The sequence below is a fragment of the Gopherus flavomarginatus genome, chromosome 25 (assembly GCF_025201925.1).
Source record: "Gopherus flavomarginatus isolate rGopFla2 chromosome 25, rGopFla2.mat.asm, whole genome shotgun sequence".
Lineage (NCBI taxonomy): Eukaryota > Metazoa > Chordata > Testudines > Testudinidae > Gopherus > Gopherus flavomarginatus.
In genome coordinates, this window is record NC_066641.1 from 11,074,188 (window position 1) to 11,087,445 (window position 13,258).

Genomic DNA, 13,258 nt, shown 5'->3' on the forward strand with positions numbered 1-13,258 from the left:
CCTAGGGAACCCCATAAGGGAGCCTCTCTGGACAGGCCTCGCCTCAGAGCTCACAGCCTGGGGAAAAATGTCCTTGTCCTTGTGTGACATTTGTCCGTACGACATCCTGTCCACCCGGGTGGATCGCTTGCTCCAGGCTGGGGCTAGGGGCAGAGGAAAGGGGCTTTCTGTCTCTTCCCCCCACCTTGCCCATTGCTCTATACTACAACCTCTGAAAGCAGTTGTCTCTTGCCACCATCAGCTGTTGCCCACCCAGAGCAGCGCAGGGGCTGGCACTTTTGGGCCCCCAGTTGTCGGTGGGAACAGCAGTAACCGTTCTGCCAGCGCTCAGGGTGGGGATGGCATGTGCCCGGCTAAAATGACCAGGCAGTAAACGGAAGGAAGGCGCTGAGTGTTGTATACTCTAGGCCAGATGTCAGCTGGCACAAACCTGGGGCGCTTCCTTGTCTCGGCTGAGTGAGGCCAGCTGAGGGTCCCACCCTGCTGTGGCCCCCTGGCCCAGCTGCTGAGCGCTCGTTAACAGGGACAGGGCTGCAAGGTGGACGGGTCGTCTGCCCAGCAGGCTGAGGCAGGAGAGCAGTCAGATAACAAGCCAGCTCCGTTTGTGCAAAGGCAAGAGGACTCTCTTCACGGACGATTTCCAGCGCCATTGCTGGGGACAGAGGGGGGCTCTCTTAACGCCACTGCCCCATCTCCTGCGAAGTGCCGAGTGCCCCCAGCTCCCACGGGTAGCAGCACGCTATGGGTGGTGTATGGTTACCGCCAGCTGTGCTCACTCTGGGTTGGCCAGCTGCTCTCCCATTCATGTGTGGGACCGCGGTTGTGTTCCCTCTGCAGGAGACCGGCTTGTCAAGGTGAACGGGGAGAGCATCATCGGGAAAACCTACTCCCAGGTCATAGCACTGATCCAGAACAGGTGAGGGCATGCTTGTGCCGCCGGCCGGGGGGCCGGATACGCTCTGCAGTGAGACTGCTGGCTGAGACGAAGTGTGCCCGGAGGGCTCAGGCCAAAATGTTCACACTCAAATCCACCATCTTCAAAGGTGCATGGGTGCCCAACTCCTAGTGGTGCCAGTGCTAATCAGGTGCCTAAATACCTTGGAGGAGCTGGGCCCTAGGCCAAGCTTTTCCAAAGTGATGAGTGATTTTTGGATGGCCACCTTGAGACACCCCAAGGGGCCTGGTTTGCATGAAGTGCTGAGGTTCTGCCCCAGGAAGGTGGGTCCCCATCACCAGGCACTTGGGAAAAAGCCGGTATGGATTACTGGCAGGTGCTGGATCGGCTAAGTTGATGGATGTGGGAGAATTTCCTATCCCCTCCCCCCTTAGTTCTCACACGCTCCCTCACACACCAAAAAGGGAAGAAAGAAGCCAGTGTGTGCCTCTGTCTCTCTTTGGAGCTGGGATTTAATTAATGACCTGGATTTGTGTGTATTCCACTCTGTGTGTAACGACTGATTAGACAGAGGAGATAGAGGGGCAGACCTGACCAAGATAACTCCTAAATATAGCACCCGGGGAAGGAACCAAATGAAAGTGATCTGGATACGAACTAAATATAAGATACGGCCCTGGGTGCTAAATGCATTTGGAAAAATCCCCGGTGGCAGTCAGCCGGGCAGGGGGATGGCGGGGACTGTCTGCTGTCAACTGGCTCTCAAACTGAAATGGGTTTTCCTGCGGTTTTGTTGCAGTTTCTTGCCATGGCTTGTGCTTCTCGCTAGTGGAGAAAGAAATAAGCAGCCGCTATCACCAAAGGACGAGGGAGTGGTCGTGTGGCTAGAGCAGGGGATGGAGAGCCAGGACTCCTGGGTTCCAGGCCTGGCTCTGTGATGGAGCATGGTCTAATGGTTAGAGCAGGAGACCAGGAGCTAGGACTCTTAGGTTCTATCCTGGTCTCTGGGAGGGAATGTTGCTTAATGATTAGAGCTGGGGAACCGGAGCTAGGACTCCTGGGCTCTATCCTGGTCTCTGGGAGGGAATGTTGCTTAATGGTTAGAGCTGGGGAACCAGAGCTAGGACTCCTGGGTTCTATCCTGGTCTCTGGGAGGAAATGCTGGCTAATGGTTAGAGCAGGGGACCGGAGCTAGGACTCCTGGGTTCCATTCTGCTCCCTGGGAGGGTATGTTAGAGCAGGGGGACTAGGGGTCAGGACTCCCAGCCCTTTTCTCGATGCAAGTTCGCAATGGTTGGCTTGGCAGTTCTGAGCTGGGAGGAGGGACTGAAGGAGAGAGGGTGGGCAAGTGCCTCACGGGAGTGGGGAGGGCCCTGCTCAGACTAAGGGAGAGGTGAGGTGAGCTACAGGCATGGAGGGGCCATGGTGCAGCAGGCGCCTTTGCCAGGTTAGCGGGCGGCTGTCTTGCCTGTGAGTCAAGCAGCTGCCCGTGCCCAGCCCAGCCCAGGGCTGGATCTGAGAGCTGTTGCTGGCTGTGCACCCCCATGCAGCTAGCGGAGGGGAGGGGGCGGATGCGTAGCTACACTCTGACAGGTCCTGGCTTTTGCATGTGGCGTGAGGACAAAGTCTTTCCTGTCCCCTGGGAAGGAAAATGGCCCATCGTGGCGGCTTGGCTGCTGTCTCCTCTGGGAGTAACAGCAGCTTCTACTGTCCCAGGCTGCATGTGTGAGCTGCTGCTGCTGCTGCTGTGCTGGCCTGCACGGGCCCGGTGCTGCTGGGATCTTCCAGCTCAAACCCTTGGAGTAAAACTGCTGCCCTGCAAATCTCCAGCCCAGTTCTCATGCACTAGCCCAGGGCCGCAGTGCTGCAGATCTGCAGCATTTAAACAGCACTGGGGAATTTAAATTAAAAAAATATAAATCATTAAAACCCACCATCCTTGTTCCTTCAGCATTAACTCCTACTAATCAGATACCCCCCCGGCCGCAGCCAGCCAGACACCGGGTCGGTGAGGACCGAACCCTGGACTTGCAGCACCAAAAGCACACGCTTGTCACTTGAGCTTCGAGGGTAATTCCCAGAGCTGCCTGCCAGTTGCAGGCCTTGCCTTCTTCCCAGCCACTCACGCAGCATCGGGTGGGGAGTGCTGTCCTGTGCGTCTGGAACCCACCTCCACTGCGGATCCCTGGCGTCCAGTCACTGCCTCTGGTCCCTGCAGGGCTCGCTGCCTGGAGACGCGGGGAGCTGGCTGCAGGCAGTATCTGGACCCTGACACACTTTGCCTTTCCCTCTCTCTGCAGTGACGATGCCTTGGAACTCTCCATAATGCCCAAAGATGAGGACGTCCTCCAGCTGGTGAGCCTTTTGCTGCTGACCTCTCCCGGTGGTGAGCTGGGTGTGCCTCGCCTCGCCCTGCTTTGCCACTCCCTGCACAGAGCCCTTCTCCTTTCTTGGTGGGTAGGAGCTGACACAGGGCCCCTAGCTCAGCATTCTTTGGGCAGTGGGGCTGGGCACTGCCGCTGTCCAGGGTACCGGAGCAGGTGACAGTCCGGGGAGAGATGGCTTAACTCAGGGATGTGGGCCACATGGGCAACTCGTCAGGTACACCTGAGTCACTCTCATCTTATCTGTGGAGGGGCAGCCGGCAGAGAGAACAGCTCCCAGCATTAAATACGCCTCTGTGTGGCCCCATTGCATGCTGGGGCTTGTAATCTGCACTGGGACGCATCCAGTTCTGAAAAGCAAGGGGCCATGTGCTGTGCAGTAGCAGCTTTTCGGGCTGCATGCTGGCCTAGCCCTGCCTGAGCCTTAGCTAGCCGGCATTCTGCAAGGCTGCCAGGCACACGTCATGCCCAAGAGGGTGCGTGTGGCCTCCTAGGGGCTGATAGGACAGTGGGAGGCTGAGGGCTGCCAGATCAGCGTGAGGAGGCTGATTGCAGCGGGAGGGTTATCTGGGCAAACCTGACATCGGGGCCTTGCTCCAGCAGATTAGCAGCGGCCATCTGTGCGAGTGATGTTAACTGTGGTACTTAAAATCCCTCGTGCCTGAGCCCCTCCCTCGATTGGGGGTGAGGCTGGTGGAATATGGAGAGGGGGCTGGGTTCCCTTTAATAGCCCCCCAACGGGATCTTGTTTTCTTGGGACCCCATGCATTAGCAGTTTGGGTGGTGTATTCTGAATTCAAGGCTGGTTGGGGGTTTGCCAGCTCTGAATGCTGCTGGCCTGTGCACCTCGACCCTGTTTGAAATCCATTCCTGTCTCCTGCCTTGGGCTGACTGGCCACCTCCTCTTGCTGCAGCTGCAAACATCCACCGCGCTGGGAGAGTGGGGAGGGGAGGAACGAGGGAGGGGCACCCGGGGTGGGGGTGCAGCGTGCGAGGAGGGAGATGGAATAAAGCCGACCCTGGTTGTAAGTGACAGATCATTGGGTGTTGGGCTGGAGTCGGTTGGCGTGACGTGGCTGTTGCAGGGTGGGATGGAAGTAGCACCAGTCCAGATCACCCCGCAGAGAAGAGGCACGTCTGGCAGTGCAGGGAATGAGCTGGGGGTGGGTGGGGGGTGAGGGGCAGCTTGTCCAGAGATGTGGTGGCTTCACCATCACCCCGAGTCCCTCCGTGAAGAGGGGACGTTTGTGGGAGACAAGCTCTAGTGCCGCCTGCGGGTGGCTGGGCTGGGTGTCGGAATTGCTGGGCGACTTCCATGGCCAGTGGGATGTGGCAGATCAGACTAGATGCTCCCAGCGGCCTGCAGTTCTGTCATCCGGACGGCTGGGGTGATCTGTGTTAAAGGAGCGGAGCTAGCCCTGGGAGAGCCGGGGAGCTGCTCCGTCCCTCAGGGAATGGAGGAGGGACACACGGTCATCTGAGCCCACTGACCCCATGGCCTGGTGTGCGGCGTCTGCTGCTGCCAGGGCATGACTCAGCATCAGGCCATTGAGGCATGATTGACACAGGACCCTCCCCCTCTTCCCCACTCTTGGATGCTGGCTACGGGGTGGGGAGAGTTTGTCTCCTTGGGCAAGAAAGATCCTCAGTTCTGTCCCCATCCCTTGGCAGCTTAGGCGTCAGCAGTACGCCGGGGGGGTGGGGAGGGCAGAGATCTTGTGATCCACCTGCCCTGAGGCCAGACAGAGCGAGGGGAAGCCCAAATGTACCCAGGGCCTGCATGAGAGCCCCTCCCAGAGCCACTCCCAGGGCCCCGCAGAGACCCAGGCTACTCTAGAGCCCCAGGCTGAGGATTCCCAGTGCGTCTGCAGCAATGGGATAGATTCATCCCTTGGGTAATGGCAGGGAAGTCCCTGGGTTCCAAACCCTCCAGCTTCAGGGCCTTTGCAACCACTAGCTACTGGGGTCAGGAAGGAACAGCTCCTCTGGGCAGGTTTGGGGTTAGTGTCTAATTACCTGGTTTTTGTTGTCATGTATATCACAGTAGTGCCAACAGAGATCAGGGCCCCATTGTGCTAGGGGCTGCCCAAACGCATAGTATGAGACAGTCCCTGCCCCGAAGAGCTTACAGTCGAAATAGACAAAGGGTGGGAGGGGAAACTGAGGCACCAAGCAGGGGCCTGGCATGCCCAGGGTCACCCAGCAGGTCAATGGCAGAGCGGGGAATTGGAGTCCTTTAGCACCTTCCTCTGATACGTCTGCGGCTGATCTCTGGCGGGCTCAGGGTTCCAGCCTAGCTGGGCCGTGGCTGTGATCAGGCAGGGCACATCCTCTTGAGTTACCGGGGATGAATTTGGCCCAGCTCTCCTCGGCCAGGGCAGTGGCCTGTGGGTGTGTTTGGAGCGAATGGTTTTTGAACAAGGGCAGTGCAGTTTCGTGTGTCTGCCTGCCTGCGTCTGTCTTTCTGTGCGTGGGATGCAGCCGACCTTCCTGGAAGAGGGCCACGGAGGAGACCCAGGAGGTGCGAAAGGAGCTGGATGCCATGGGCCAGCTTTGTTTCCCGGCTCGGATTCTAAAGGAACCTTTGTGTGGGTTTCCCCGTCCCGGTGCATTCCTGCGGTGTGCGGCTCGGGCAGCCAATGGCAGGCCTCAGCCAGGAGCTCCCTGCAGCTTGGGAGCGGCCTCTCCTCCCTCCCACCTCAGGACGTCCCAGTCGCAAAATCCCCAAGCAACTTAAAAGGAAAAATTGAGAAGGAAATGTTAGTCTGGGCCAGGGCTGTGCCCGGGGAGCAGTGAGGGAGTGGCCAGCCGAGGGAGAAGGCTGCTGGATCAAGGGAGGTAAAGAGCTCTGTGCTGCCGATGCCTGTGTTACATGGGATCCCAGTAGTTGGTGCGTATTATATTATTGTTCGATCGTCTATCTTATTCGGATTGAACGTGTTTACTACGATAGTGCCTGAGCCCACCGAGAACAGGGCCCCATTGTGCCAGGCGCTGTACGAGCTTAGTATAAGAGATGGTGTCTGTAGAGAGAAATGCCGGCGGGGGGCTCCCGTGATGACTCCTTTTATTCCAGTGCAGAGGAAACCTCTCAAAGCTGAGCCGGCTACTCGTAAAGGCGAGTGTTTAACTCTCTGGCTGTAGCTTGAGCAGGTTAAAAACGGGGTTGGGGGCCTTCAGTAGGTGGAACAGTCTGGGAAGGAAGCCCAGGGCTCTGGCCACCCCTTTAGGCGAGCGTGTCGGAGCTCTGCACTGCTCCGCTCCTTTTTTGGAGCAGAAAGAGCTGGTTTGTCATTGCCCAGAAATGCAGCCTTCCCGAAAACAGGATTCCAGGACAGTGGGGGGCTGAGAGCAGCCAGGGGCACTGCTCCCTCCCTTGGCCTCTCAAGGACTGAGTGACGAGGCAGGAAGGACCCTGGGGTTCGGGCCCCAGCACGCGTCCAGAAAGAGGAAGCTTTGGGAGGGGGGCTGTTTCCCTCCCTTCTCTCTGGTTCTTGGGGTGTCAGAATCGGAGCAGATTCCAGGGGTAGGGTCGTTTGGGGACAATGCAGTGGGGTGGCTGGAGCTGCTTCCCTTTGGAGAGCTGCTGTGTGGCTCCGGTGGCTAAGGAGCCATGGCCACTCAGGGACCTGTGCGGGCAGTCTCTGTGTCCAGAAGTGCCATGGACAGCAAGCTGTCAGTGTGGTAACTTCACTGGAAACACTTGCCTTCGCTCTCCCCTGGCTGATTTCCAGCTCTGACTGCGCTTAGCCTCCTTAAATCTACCAGGCGGTTTCCACAGCAGCATCACTTTTGCTCCAGAATGATTCTTGTGGCTTTGCTGTGCCGTGTTGACAGGCTGCTGCCTTCCACCCCAGAGGCAGCTGCGTTCCAGGTGAAGCCCTGCCCTGCCTGCGATCCGCTTGTGATCTGTTCGTCTGGAGGAAGGAGGCTGCAGTGCGGCTCTTATCGTCGCTTAGTCGTTAACCCTTTCACTCTGGGAACCAACCTCAGGCCCAAGGGTGAGAACACCAGGCACGTTAGAAATGCCCCAGCTGGTGCAGGGGGTTAAAGGATGTTGCATGAACGAATCCTGGCTGGGAGCCAGGGGCCAGGCTAGAGAGCACTACACCGAACCCGGCCTCAGCATGTGGGCCCAGCTGTGCTCACCAAGTTATCTGGGTCTCTATGCTTAGCAGGGGACTCTTGCTGTACAGGACGCCTCTTCTTGTCCAGGTCATTGCTTGACTCTTTGGCGTGTCCCACTGGGTGTGGCCTGCAGCAGCAAGGGTCCTGGGTACTCCAGCCCGAAGCTTCCCAGCGTGGTATCCAGCAGGGTGTCGTGTGTGTGTGTTGTGTACGTAGGCAATGCCCCACGTTTCCCTTGTGTCTCCCGTCCTCCCGTCCGGTCTTACCTGACGGTCTGCTGGGAAGCATCGTGGTGTGGTGTCCGGCAGAGCGGCCTCTGTGTGTCCCCCGCTCAAGTTCTTACCCTGTGCCCATCACCATGGGACGTGGGCACCTGCCAGGAAGCCACCTGGCACCTGTCACATATGGGTCTTCTCCTTCTTCCTCGTCCTGCAGGGTGGATTTCTCTGGGGCAGGGGAGTTCCGGCCGCTGGGCTCTGTGTTTCTATTAGCCAAGGGAGGTCCAGCAGTTATACCTAGCATTTGGCATGGAGAGTGTTCTTAGACCTCACCGGCGTTCGCTGCACTTTCGCCTTGGGCCAAGGTTCCTCGTCCCAGAATTCTTACCCTGCGTCCCTCTGGGGCAGCCCTTCTCCCTTCCTCGCGCTCCCCGTCTGTGACAGGGGGTGGACAATAGAGGCTGGCCCCAGGTTGTACTCAGGACGTGCCCTTGATGATGTTTTGGGGTGATCTGTTGGGGTTGCCTAGTCAGAGCCACATCTGGTGTAGGTTACAATAATACTTAGTGTCGTTATCTAGAGCCTTGTGCTGGAGGGTCTCGGGGTTTTTTCCAAAGGTGGGCAGGTTTAGCCCCATTTTGCAGGTGAGGAAACTGAGGTCCAGAGAAGGGAAGTGACTTGCCCCAACGTTCTCAGTGCATCAGTTGCAGGGCTGGGCTGAGAACCCCCATGTCTGGACGCCCAGTCCTTTGCTTTAACCACTGGGTAGCGCTTTCTCTGCTCACACAAAGGCTGTAGAAGGCAGTTTTGTAAAGAGGTGCAGAGTTTACGCTCGGTGTGCAGCTGGGCATGTTAGTTCAGAAATGCCTGCAAAAGACGAGAAGGAAAACCCTGGCGCTCCGTCCAGCTCGGTGCGTCATGGAGTATTTTAAGGAGAGGGAACCAGAGACCATGTGATGCCAGCATAGCTGGGAGCACAGCACATGAGCAGGGGAGAGCAATGCAGCTGGCAGTGACTGGAGCGTGTTAGTCACTTTCCACCCCAGCAGAAAACGCGTCTGGAAATGTTTGACATCTGCACGGCAGGGAGGATTTCGGGCGGCCCTTTCCCAGGCTGAGCGAGGCTCTGGGCTGAGATGGTCACTGATGATTTCAGGAGCAGCAGTTCTGAGAGGCTCAGCTTTAGAGACCTGGTTTTTCACAATGTGCTGAGCCCGAGCCCCTGCCCCTGAAAATCAGCTCCCTTTCCCATGTCTCACAGGGAGCCCCTCGAAATCACTTGGCCGCAGCCCCAGTGGACTTAGGCTCCAGGTGGGCACGCTTGGCACACCCTGCAGATCAGGCCCTAAGTGGGCATTAGCCCCCCATCCCCCTGGTGCCGTGATGGCACGCCCCACTCCCCCCCCCCACAGCGCTGAGTGCTCCTCCAGCAGGAGCCCCTAGTTCTGCTCACGCTGCGCGTTGCCAGCCCTGCCCTAGAAGGGGGATGAGATCTGTCCTGCCAGAGGGACGTGCCCAGCGGGGGGCGCCGCAGTCATCACACAGCTTGGTGTCACTGGTGGCCTCACCTCAGCCGTCTCCCTGAGTCTTTATCCCTGAAGGGCCAGCAGTGCCCATCCCAGCTGGATTCATAAGCTCAAGTGCCTCACAGTCTCAGGAGACCGGTGCTTGGTCTCTGCCCTGTTTGTACCCTGTGATCATCTGAGTCAAGCATGGGGGGCCTGGGAGATCCCAGAGCTGAGTGCCTCTTCGCACTCAGCCTCCCATGGCCTTGGTGCATCAGCGGTGTCCTTGTTCTGAATGACAGCGCCATGGGGCTCAGGTTTCGTCCTGTCCTGGTTCAGTTGTCCCGTGTGGGCTCAGCTGTGCCACTGTCCTGGTGTTACCCCCATCCCATCGAGTTTATTGGTCGGCTCCCAGGAAGCCGGCCTGTGTTGATGGGGTGGCGGTCCTGGGACGGGTGTTGGGAGGATGCCTGGTGGTGCCAATGTCTCTTGGGCCAGGACACCGGCTGCCCTGACTCCTCTCCTCTCTCTCCTTTTCAGGCCTATTCTCAGGATGCCTACTTGAAGGGCAATGAACCCTACTCTGGGGGAGCCCAGAGCATCCCGGAGCCACCTCCCATCTGTTACCCTCGGAAGACCTACCCGTTCCAGTCCAGGGCTCCCAGCCGGGAGGCAATGGTAGCCGAGCCTTTGCAGGGACAGCAGGCGGACGGCAGATCCTACCGGCCTGTTCCTTCAGGCCCATCTTCCCCCCTGAACAGTGCGGCGCTTGGCAGCCCCATGCCCGGCACGTGGAACGAAGCCAGAAGCAACACTGCTCAGGAATTCGGCAGCACCAATTCCAGCCCGGCCCACCGCACAGAGGAGATCCAGTATGGAATGACCCAGCCGAGGCCCAGGATGCCCGTCGCAAGGCCGGTCCCAGCCCCCGGCTCCTTCTCGCGCATCTCCAACTCCAGCTTCGCAGGTCCCCTTGCTTCTTCCTTGCCAGAGAGGTACGGCGTCCCGACTGCTTCCTCCATGGCCAGCCAGGCCTGCTACGGGGTCCCCAGGCACCTCCCAGACCATCGGACTCCCTGCGGTTTCAAGGATGGCCGGGATGTTAGCATGGGGCCTGGGGGCCCAAGCCGTCCCTCCTGGGAGTATCTGGGCGGCCCCAAGGCCATCAGCCGGCTGGAGTGCCAGCAGGCGCTCTCCAATTGGCTGTCCAGCCAGGTGCCTCACCGGAGCGCCTCGGAAGAGCGGAGGTATGCCATGCCGCCCCGGTACCGCAGCGTCTCTCAGGACCGCCTGGGAGACACCCCAGCCTCCAGAGGCTGGCCCCACAGTGCCTCGCAAGACACCTTGCTCCAGCCCAGCCACGACAGCTGGGGCTACCGGGCCCGGTCCGACAACTCCCTGGGAAGGTACGGGCGCTCCATGGAGGCGCTGGAGCAGAGCGCCCTGGTCTCGCCCCGCTTGGACAAGGGCACGTGGCTGCCGGAGAAGTTCTATAGGCCGGGCCCTGGGCAAGTTGCCCGAGCTCAGCCTAGCCAGCCAAGTTCGTGTGCCCCCTCCTGCTCCTCTAGAGAGCCTCACCCCACCCATGTGCAGAAACACCCTTCCCAGCCCAACCTGCAGAGCATCGATGACTCAGGGTACATTGGGTATAGGAGCTATAGCCCCTCCTTCCAGCGCAGGACTGGCCTACTCCACGCGCTCTCCTTCAGGGACCCTATCTTTGGTGGCCTTCCAGTGTTCAATATATCGCAAAGGCAAGGAACCCAACCAGCACCTTACCCGGACAGGTTCCCGTCACTGCCAGCTGCTGCCCCCCCTGGCCCGGACCCCCTGCCAGGCAGCGGGCCCGAGATCCCCAAGGACCAAAGAACTCCCAGCCAAGACAGCGGCGCCAGGTCTCTCCAGCCACCTCAGCCTGAGGCGGAGGAGAGGAAAGAGGAAGTGGTCCTCAGGCAGAAGCCCCCCACGGGCCGCAAGGCGCCGGCCCCCGCCAGGCAGATGAACTTCATCTTCCCCGACCACATGAAGGAAACGGACATTTGTGACCCGCCGCTGAGCTGCAAAGGGGACAAGCCAGCGGTGGAGCGGCCTGCCCGGCGGGTGGCACCGTTGGCAGTGCCAGAGGATTCCCTGGCATCCATTCCATTTATAGGTGAGGGGGGAGTGTTTGGGAATGCCAGGCACTGGGGTGTGTTTGTGGGGGGGGGGTGCCTTCAACCAGAGCACAAGGCGGTGGGGGGTCTCACAGCTGTGTATCGAACCAGGGAGCATTTTGCCTCTGAAAGCCCAGGCCCAGGGTGGGAAGCAGCCTCGGTTGCAGGGTAATGGATGCTGCGGAGCGGGCGTCACCCGCTGGTAATGACGTGTCCCCGCTGGGTCTGACCCGCAGAGGGTAAATGGCAGCTGGTGCACAGGCAGATGCGACTGTAGGCTGGGCAGGTGCAAACGGTCACAGTGAAGCCAGGTGCAGCCACCTGTTTGGATGAGTGTGTCTGGTTTGGAGAAGCCAACCCACCAGGGATGTGCTAGTTGGTCCCACAGATCAGGAGAGCAAAGGGCCAGGTGAAGAAGGGTGGTAGGGGTCCGGATAGGCCATTGCCCTGGTCTCGTGGTAGCTCACTGTGGTCATCCAGACAGTCACATAAGGTCCAAACAAATCTTGCCCTTGCAGACAGTGAAGCACAGGGGGGCATGGGCAGGAAGCATCCAGCCTGGGATAGGGAGAAGGGGTCTCCAATCTGTCCAGTGCTGGAAGGGTCAGGGATGCCCAGGAAGGATCCTTCTGGTCAGGGGGCCTGGCCGCTGGGATCCCGTGACTGCTGTTGTCTCTGTGTGCAGCGTGGAGCCCGGGACCGTCCCCATACCTGCCTTAAAGCTGGGCACTGGCCTCGGATGCCTGAGCAGCCCATCGAGGTGGCCTCTGATTGTCCCATTGCCCCTTCCACACGCTGTTAGACTTGGCATACCAGTGGCATACCCCCAGAGCCCTGCAGCTGGAGCTGCTTGCAGGGGCTTGGTAGGATCTGGCCTTATGTGCTGTCCGTGAAAGCTGCCTGCCTGGCGACCCCTGTGGCTGAATTCCATCAGTTGGCTGCCAGAGAGGCAGGGGAGCGGGCACTGCCCTGAACGTGCCACTCCTCCAACATGGAGAGTCCTGCCTTTCCAGGTGCCACGGACCTGGGCTGAGCCCCTGCAACACATTTTGCTCTCTGGCTGTGCTAGATTCAGACTAGCTAACGAGAGGCCAAATGCTTCGTCTCCCGTTTCTGGTCTCCTGTGCCATCCGATCCCTCTGCGCAGCACTGGGAGGGGGCTGGCCACAGGATCGCCACCCTCCAAATTCCTTCTTGCCTGGACAGGGCAGGGATGTGGTTAGCGAGGTTGCTGCAGCCGTCCCCGCCTGCCCAGCGCTGGCCTCCGTCAGCAGGGCAGGCCCGGCTTCCCAGGAGTATGTCTCTTCAGCCCGGGCTTGGCAGAAAGCCTTGGCAAGGCCTGCCAGTGTGCCATGCGCTCAGTGCCCAGGAATTCCCCCAGCCAACAGGCACCAGGAGACAGGAGAGGACCAGAGACCAGCTCTGCGGGGGCGGGGGGGCTGCTGGGCTCCCTGGGGAGGCACCATCCCCCATGCCTGAGTTGCTCTTCAGCAGCGGTGGCTGCCTGGTCCCTTGCTGCCCCTTGGGAGGTCACAGTGAGGGGGCTCCGACTTGCCTGGTACCCCCCCTTTCCACTGAAAGCTGCCACACTTGTAGTGAGGGGGGTCTCCTGCCAGGCCCTCCTTTGGCAGAGCCCCAGCCGAGAGCTGGACACAGTCGCGGAGAGACAGCCCCGGCCCTGGCCCTGGCCACAAGGAACACACAAGTCAGACTAAGGGCAGGGGAGCAAACAGAAGCACAGAGGAGGGAAGGGACCTGGCCAGTGTCATCCAGCAGACCCCGACTCCCAGTCCAGGGCCCTGCTGCTGACTGTGCTGTTTCCCCAACGCTGGTCCAGCTGCAGCCAGACCAGACACGGCCGCTCGGGGGTTTCAGGATGGGGGGAGGTAGAGACTCCGGGGAACCTGCAGACCCTGCCACCTTGGTGTGTCTCCTGAGCTGGGCAGGCCCAGCTGCTCGCGCGGCTCGCTGGCGT

The 13,258-nt window shown here is 59.7% G+C and overlaps 1 protein-coding gene and 1 long non-coding RNA gene across 10 annotated transcripts in view; one reads left to right on the top strand and one right to left on the bottom strand.

Moving 5' to 3' along the window:
• The window catches only part of ARHGAP23 (Rho GTPase activating protein 23), a 125,763-nt gene that overhangs the window by 83,436 nt on the left and 29,069 nt on the right, over positions 1-13,258 (top strand). For 7 of the 9 annotated variants that reach the window (XM_050935296.1, XM_050935295.1, XM_050935291.1 and 4 more), the window contains exons 5-7: positions 838-916; positions 3,196-3,250; positions 9,671-11,282. In XM_050935296.1, the coding sequence (XP_050791253.1) occupies positions 838-916; positions 3,196-3,250; positions 9,671-11,282 (1,746 nt within the window). Of the gene's footprint in view, positions 1-837; positions 917-3,195; positions 3,251-5,786; positions 6,170-6,813; positions 7,281-9,670; positions 11,283-13,258 lie in introns of those variants that run through there. The other 2 variants (XM_050935297.1, XM_050935298.1) reach the window with 2 other exon arrangements.
• Positions 449-3,521, bottom strand: LOC127040746 (uncharacterized). Its single transcript, XR_007771543.1, has 2 exons — positions 3,066-3,521; positions 449-2,786 (listed from the first exon to the last, which is right to left on the bottom strand). It is a non-coding gene; the product is annotated as an uncharacterized LOC127040746 (long non-coding RNA).